Source organism: Adiantum capillus-veneris, chromosome 10 (assembly GCF_014529385.1).
Source record: "Adiantum capillus-veneris isolate H3 chromosome 10, ASM1452938v2, whole genome shotgun sequence".
NCBI lineage: Eukaryota > Viridiplantae > Streptophyta > Polypodiopsida > Polypodiales > Pteridaceae > Adiantum > Adiantum capillus-veneris.
The window spans coordinates 33,824,308-33,832,942 of record NC_140940.1 but is presented as its reverse complement, the minus strand read 5'-3'; the positions used below and the strand labels follow the sequence as shown (position 1 = coordinate 33,832,942).

Genomic DNA, 8,635 nt, shown 5'->3' with positions numbered 1-8,635 from the left:
GTTGCTAGAAACTTCATCCAGGAGGCATGCGGTGGAACAAGCCAAGATGATCGAGTCAACCTTCTCACTAGTTGTCTCAATACCCAGGATGTGATTTCTATCTTACAATCACCTGGAGGTAAGCACATCAAGGATGCAATCACCAAGGACCTTATGCATAAATTGAGAAATGTGGTTAGTGATAATGACGTGCAACAAGCTTGTGATGAGGCTAGAATCAGCACCAAAGCCTATCAGGCTATTTTCCAACTCCTAAAGGATGCCCTCAAAGAGCATGGCATTGTGAAAAACCTATTTCCCGTTCCGCACAAGGTCAACCTCACAAAGAAGGCCACAAATGAAGATGTGTTCTCCCGCATTGGGACATACCTATACATTGAGGACACAATGCCAACTTCCCTTTATGCTTTGTGCAAAACAAAGGCAAGGGGAAAAGGTAAGAAACAATCCATAAGACCTTCGGAGAAGGGCTTCCCTTACACAATGTGGAACAATATTTTTGTGGACCTTAGAAGACTTCAACAAGCCATGCTTAGATTTTACGAGTTACCTAAAGAAGGTGACACACTATACTTTTTTCTTTTGGTTTGTTCTTATCATAGACTTTGAAGTATAAGGTCTTGGCACTATTTATTTTGTAGTGCTTGGCACAAAGGTCACTTTTGTGCTGAAACTTGATGAGTGTCAATAGTGAAGGGTCAAAGGTTAGAGAGGGTAAGTGTCACTCTAATGAATGAGGCCTTGTTGCAAACCAAGCGAAGGGATTCAATCGAGCCATCTCCCACCCTGTCTTTTAGCGTGAAATCAGAGAAAGACATTTGGTGGTTGGGTGCTATTGAGGTGCCCAAAGAGACCAATGGAGTACTTTCATGGATTTTTGAGAGAACTCCATGGATCACAGAAGTAATACTCTCCCAAATTGCAGGTCAGAAGTTGGAGGTTGAGGGTTTTGGTAGCTATGATGTGGAGTGGCACTTAGGTAGGGACTTGAAGACCATAAAGTGTTTGCTTGGCTGCAAACAAGGGACTTCTTCTCTCATGCCTTGTCCATTTTGCACTTGAGGGTACAAACCTAACGGACAAAAATCACACAAGAGCACTACAAAGGTCGATTCCATGCTTCCATGGCAAGGGCATGGAGAACAAGGGTTGGATTGTTGTGATATTGGAGATGAAGGTAGAGAACGAGAAGCGTCTATTCTGAGATGTCCCATGCTCAATGCCCCTGACCGTGATCAAAAGGACCGCGCTTGAAATCCAATCTTTCCATTTCCTCTATCGAATGTACATTTTTGTACATTACATGCATTCATGCATATTTTTGATAGTCTATTGAAGCTCCACATTGACTATGCTTTCATAATGAAACCATTGGAAAAGTCCTAGGAAATGATCGAAAGAGTGGAGGTACTCTTGAATTCCATTGGCTGTCACGGTGGAAATGTGTTTATCGTTGCTGCAAAGAACACACGGGAGGCCCATGAAATTGCTCAACAAGTGTCAATGAGTGGACAAAAAGCCAGACACTTTTTGAAGAAAGTTTCCCAAGGAAAGCCAGGTCGATATGTTGCTCAAAACAGCTCAACCAGCAAGCATACCACCTTTGGGAGCTTTGGAAGGAGTTATGCAAAGCTAAAATGATTCAAATGGCGAGCTTGCAAACAAACGCAAGCAAGTTTGGGCACATTTTGATAAAATGGTCAAGCTTATGGGCCTTAATAGCACATCAGAAGAACAACGTCAATCCTTTCAAGAAGCCTTGGCGGATTTTACCAAGGTCTTCACCCTTTCTTGGGTTGAAAATAACATCACACATTACATGGTAATCCATGTTACGTGGTGAACTTATTACAAGGGATTGTTTTCATCAAATAATGTGGATCATTTACTCATGTGAACCTCATATCTTGTTTGCGCATGGTGCATTTTTTATGCACAAATATGGATCGCTTGAAATTTCTAGCATTCAAGGCATGGAGAAGTCCCATTATCGAGCAAGGGTGGTGTACTTAAAAAATACTCGACATGGTGGTGGAATGGTGCAATCCAATTATTTGGAGGAGATGTTCAACTGGTTTTTTCGCACAACATTTGCTCATAAGCTCACAATGGAACATGCACGACAATCCAAGATTGCTATTGAAGTGCTAAAATGGAATCGTCAAGAGCATTGCAATAAGTGGAAAATGTCGCGAGGCCCCACCAAGCATGCTGCATGGTGCCAATGCAGAGTGCGACAAGGGTCAAAGTGGATTCTGTGCGAGTCACTACACGTGAATGCAGGGTCCAACTCTTAACAACATGTTCATTTGAAAATAATATTTTTTTTCCAAAATTAGTGTGAACAGGGCCCTTTTTAAATGGATCCTTATAAATATTGCATTCTCTCATAAACCACTCATTTGTTAAGCACAAGTGAGCTCTTACCATAGCGAAAGGCACGCACCAAACAAACCGCAAAAGAGCATCCGCCTGCCAACAAAAACACTCTCCAAGGATGTGAGAAGCCGGCATGGCTTAAAGGCACAAGAAAACGGCCACGAACACCTAGCCGTTCCAAGCACTCTTCTAGCAATGGGCATGGTAGTAGGGCACAAGAGTCATCGAGGGCTGTAGAATCTTTCCGTTCTTAAGAAGAAACACCTAGATAAAGAATGAAGCAATGCGCCCACGGCTGGAGAGAAGAAGAGGCCTAGCAAACACCAGAGTCTGATAGGGAGCAGCCGTGCAAGAAATAACAAGCAGGACCATCCAAGACTCGAGTGGTCCATACAGACACTGAATCAGAGACACATCCACCATGGCAGCGAGCTAATATACCACGCACACACCAGGTGCTTGTGCAATAGTGGCAGTGTGACCAATATTTACCTGGTTAGATATCATTTCATCATGTGTCTGTTGCTCAATTTGGTCTTGTGGAGTTGAAGGTGACAAGATGAAAGCTGCACCTCTTTCCGAGAATTTATCTGCAATAAGATCTAATTCATAGCATCTTCCATCTATATCATAGCTCCTATCCCCAATGCGCGTTGCCCATAGTGTCCTAGGAACTGACTCGCAAAATGTCCTTATCCCCGTGACTTGAACCCATCTTTGTCCATCAGAATCTACATAAATTGGCTTGTTGACTTTTGAAGCGGTTGAAGGCAACCTTCGTTTACACATGGCTTCAAGGAATTCCTTCCTATTGACTGTGTCTTCATTTTTTGGCAGATTGATTATAGTAGGCCCCGTCTCTTGAGTGATTTCTCTGTTCTGAGCTACCACTGTATCTGCATTGAAAGCTAAAGGTAAGCTCATTATCAAGCGGTAAATATTACCACTTGTCGACATGTATTTGTAACCCAACTTTGAACCATCTTCATGAGCTATGAAGCATTGATCTGGATCTTCCGTTTCTTGTTGAGGTGTTTCTGCTTTGTACCATCTACCCTCCATATCTCTATAGAGACTGCTACAGTTTTTGTCCTTGTAATTTGACTTTATCAAGTGTACAGTGACTCGACAACTGCTAACCACTGGAAGATCTTGCCTGCGGAATTTTATTATGTCCAACTCACTACCTGGTTTGAGCTTCATGTACACCGATCCTAAACAATCTTCCATTAGGTTCTTTTGTGAATTAGCCATGTTGGTAGCTTCGTCTACTTCCACAACCTGTATTGTCGGGCTTTTCAGAGCATTTTGCTTGGACTTTAGATAGCGATTGTTTGCATCATCCATGTAGCATGGAAAGTCTTTGAAATGACCTATTAACTCCAACCTGACGCCAACTGTTTTGACGGTTATTAATGAGCTTGAAGTTGCATCATAACTACTTTGATTTGTTGATGTTGCCATTGACTGTGGCTGTTGCATCTGCTGCTCCATTTTTCTTTCAACCCTATTACTGACCTGCTGAGCACTTGTATTCCCTTTTTCTAGCCTCTCCCACAGGTGACCAGTGGTTTTCCAAATTCAAAGCTCTCTGCTAGGCTTAGTTGTGATCTCTCCGATTTGACCTACCTGTATAGTTGTAGCACTAGTTGGAAAGATACTTACCACTGTACTGCAACGACTACTCACTTTGTGATACCTCGATTCCAATTGATTGATCGATGAAATTTGCTCTTTTGATGACTTGCATGGAAAGTTCTGCCTGGCAATGCTCAGTTTCCGGCCTCCCTATGGCCACTACCAGTTACTACAGCAAAATTTCATGATCAATTGAATCCTGCTTATCGTTGTTAGAGGAATACTCCGAAGCTGCCGTTTAGCCTTCCTCGTGTGTGATGGCAGCAAATATCTCAACTTAGTGGGAGATGCGTGAATCACCCGCTATGCGAATGTTTGAAGCCCTCTTTTCCTTTTGTTACTGCTGTCAGAGATTTCCCGAATTCGACTCGGAGCTCGTGTATTGTGGGCTTTGGGCGTGTTATTTCCTCATCTATGCCGATTTTTCCGGCCTCGTCTTGGCAAGTGTGTGTGTTTTATTGTGCCATTATCGGCACTGGCAACGCCTCATAAGTGTGTGTGGTCAATCAAACAAGTTTGTGGGGTTGTTAATGACGCGCCATGCAGGCTCCGTCGATTTGAGCTAGCAAACTCAAGCCAAAAAACTCGATCATTAAACTCAAAGGAGGTCCGACGGACTCTCGGATGGCACAACCCAGTACTGAGGGTAGGCCTACAATATGCTTCAAGCATTTACAAAATTACGTGAGGAGTGGATGCAGTTGTGTGGGACTAGGGCACCAAAATAGGCAGCATGCAAGGGTATTTTTGATCAGTGTGAGAGTGTAATGGCCGGGCCACTTGAAAGCGGCAAAATCTGGTGGGGTTGTGGAGACTATCGGCCACCAAGGACGGGGAATAAATGGAAAACTATTGTATGTTTTATGCTATTGACGACGCGAGTCGGGTCAGGTCCACTGCAGTTTGCACGCATTGGATCTCAAATGCCAACAGAACTTCATCATGGTTCCACACCATAAGTGGCAAAGACGGTAGGTAATTGATTTGGCATTTTCGAAAAACGGGTGTGTGTGTGTGTGGAGAGAGTCGCGTCAAGTCATTCAGGCCAAGGCGGGGCTGGTCAACAAGGTTTATGCGGCATGAAACTCCGGGTTCAGCGTCAATCCAGGCAAGGCAATAATAAACGAGGGCCCAGGGGTAGGTGCGCTGCAAGAGATAGAGAGAGAGAATCTAGGATGCTTGCAAGTGTTTGTGTGGGGCCAGGCTACAGTTGCAATGCTGAGAGCGAGTAGCGGCCAATCGAGGCCCATGGCGGGACCAGCGAACCAGGCACGCGGGCTGCAGTGAAAGCAAGCGGCTAGGCTGCGGACCTGAGATGGCTGCACAGGCAAGATCTGAGTTGTGTGTGTCTTGAGCTAGGAGACAAAGCTACGTGGCGGGGTCCGTGAGCAAGACTGCAGAGTAGTGTGTGTGCGCCAACAGTGGTATTAATGGCTTGTGTGCCTCGCGGGCCAAGTCAGGCAGGCCAAGTCGTGTGAGCCCAGCGCAATCAACGGGGTAGAGAAAACGTAGGAGGACCCGGGAGCGTCGCATGCATGCGTAGGAGGACTTGGGCCAGCAGCGCGTAGGAGGTCTAGGCGCACCAAAAGCGTAGGAGAACGATGCGGACAGCACGCGTAGGGTGTCAAGGCGGCCAGCACAACAATGAACGCGTAGGACGTCTCGGCGGGCAGCACACGGGCGTATAAGGACTCGGCAGCGTGAATCACGGCCAACCTTAGTCAAAGCGGCGAGGCAGGGAGACAGGTGAGCATTTATTTTTATTATATATATATATATATATATATATATATATATATTTTTTTTAAATAACAAAAAATCAAACAATTATATTAACAAAAAAAACACACATAAATTCAAAAAACTCACAAAATAAATACAAAAACACAGAGAATACAAGAAATACATTAAAAATTTCAAAAATATCATACAAAAATTCGAAAAGGCTCACAAAAAATCAAAAGCTCACAAAATAAATTAATAAACTACTCAAGTAATCAAAAAACACATACAAAAATACAAAAATGAACACAAATAATTCTAAAAACACACCAAAAAATCAAACATGCACAAAATTACTAATAATATATAATAAATAAAGAAAATACCAAAAAAACACAAAAATATAAAAAACACAAAAAAAATAATTCTGAAAAGCACAAAACAATCACAATACACAAAAATAGAAAAACACAAAAAATAATAATAATAAAAAAAATACACAAATATAAATAAAAAAATCAAATCTTATCAAACAAAAAACCTATAAATGTAAAAAAATAAAAAAATTAACTAACACGCAAAAACACTCAAAAAACAAAAAAAAAATTGCCCCGGCACTCCACAATTCACCCACTTAGGCGATTTATCAATTTTCTTAGCATAATTTAACACATTTGAGTAAAAACTAGCAAAAATTGCCAATAATAACCAAAAAAATGCCAAAAATTACCAGAAATTCCCAAAAATTCTAGATCAGCCCCCCGACCTAAACATTTGCAGTCAAGCAATCAAATCACCGAAATTGATTACTTACTTAATCAAAATCGCACAAACATCATTCTTTAAGTACACAAATCATCTCGAAACTGCGCTTAACTAAACACAAAAATCACCCTCCCTTGCACGATGACTAATCGCACTCAAAACAACATTTTGCATCAATTAAACATCAATTCGAGCATCCAAATCTCAAGTTTAATCAATCATTAACACGCTTTTTGCATCAAATCATGCACATAAGCATACATAACCAAATTTGACCGAATTTCGACAGCATTTCGGCATCACAACGGAATTAGAAAAGCATAACCATAACTCGTTGACAACCATAAGCAATCACATGCTTCTCATACGCAAATTGGACTCCAAAACAGCCCCAAATTACCCCAAATTAGGCACTTCCACCTACAGTCAAGCGGGCATAAACCGCACCTAGTTTTGCATTTTACGAATGTACTTGGTTTATGAACCGACCCTGCACCTAAAATCAAAGAATTAGCATTAATTTCAACACCTTAATTAGCCACAAACTCAGCGATTAAGCACTTGATTAGTGCCCAACACACTAGTGTGTGTGTGTGTGTGTCGATCCCGTAAAATCACCTACACACAACCAACACAAAATCAATGTGTAGCATCGTTTAGCATGAATGTAAACACATAATCATCATGAACATGCATCAAATAATCAATCCAAATTAGCACTTTTTCAAATTGCCCAAATAATTAGTGAATGAAATTAGTGAAAATTAGTGATTAATGGGTGATTTTGGCTACGATTTGCGCACAAATGGAGTAGGATATGAGTGTGTGGATCACATAGGCATGTTGTCCATACACCCAACTCACTTTCTACTTGTGTGTAGAACAAAAAACACTTACCAATCAATGGAAAATTAGCATCAAAGTTAAGGAAAATTAGTGAATTTGATGGTCAAAATTAGTGATCAAAATCAAGAACTAATGATGTGTGTGGGTTGTTTTGTGATGTTCTAAGCATAATCAATGCTAGCCCAAGCACTAATCACACTAAAAATCACTCAATTAATCAACACACTGATGGGGGCTTTTCACAAGCCAAGCTCCCATACCCCTCTTCTCTCGTCCCCACCCCATGGAAACCTCCTCTTAGGGAGGGAGTGATAAAAGGCATTGGAAAAAAGTAAGAAAAAATAAAGTATGATTATGTAAATATATGAGAAAGGTAAAATAGGCCACCTCATGCCTGCGGGGTAGCCCATCCCACCTTGCCTCCTTTTTCTTCACTGTTGCCCCGCCCTGTGTCCCTTTTCTCTCCTCCACTCAAAAGGTCAACCCCCTCTCTCTTCCCCTTGTCTTTCTCCTTTCTATCTCCCTCAAGCTACCCCACCTCTCACCAATAATGCATTATAACTCACCAATAATGCACCCTAACTCACATGCAACTTATGCTATCTTCCAAAATAGTATACCCCACCCCCCCTTTCTCTCTCCTATCATATCCCATGACCCAAATACCCCCTCTCTCTCTAAAGGGTGCCATGTCTCTTGTCTTGTAGCTAAATAACCTCCCCCACACTCACACACACTCAGTTTCACTGAAAAAGGTGCCCACAGACCCATCCCCACCCGGTGGTTACCTGATTTTTCTTGTGTTCACACCACTTGCACACAGATTCACCTCTGAACACACTCCCCTCTCTCCCCTCTTGTAATTACTTTATTCTCCATGTCACCTCTCACTTTTTTTCATCAACCCATCTCTCTCTCTTAGTCTCTCTCTCATGAGACTGCTGTTTTGGCACATATACACACAGCCAGACAAGTGGGGCCCACAGTCACATGGCCTATGTAGATAATGATTTCTTCATTTCTAAATTCTAGAATTTCTCCTCCCTCCTCCCCTATATAACTAGGGGTCACCATCACACTAAATACACACACAACATTACCAAAGAACACACTATGCAGTGTGTGCCTAGTGCACACACCCACACCCACACCATCACCATCACCGCAATCACCATGCTTGTCTTGAGCATGACCTATACACCCTTGGCTATGGAAGATGAAGGGCAACTAAATGAAGGATGATGGCCATAACCCTCGTGCGAGTCTTCGCCATCAACTCCCACCT

At 42.3% G+C, this 8,635-nt stretch overlaps 1 protein-coding gene across 1 annotated transcript; it reads right to left on the bottom strand.

Annotated features, from left to right (window-relative positions):
• Window positions 1–2,811: 2,811 nt before the first annotated feature.
• On the bottom strand, window positions 2,812–3,873 carry LOC147448667 (uncharacterized). The gene has a single exon (XM_086521433.1). It carries the CDS (start codon window positions 3,871–3,873, stop codon window positions 2,812–2,814), a length of 1,062 nt encoding a protein of 353 aa, XP_086377559.1.
• Window positions 3,874–8,635: the final 4,762 nt, after the last annotated feature.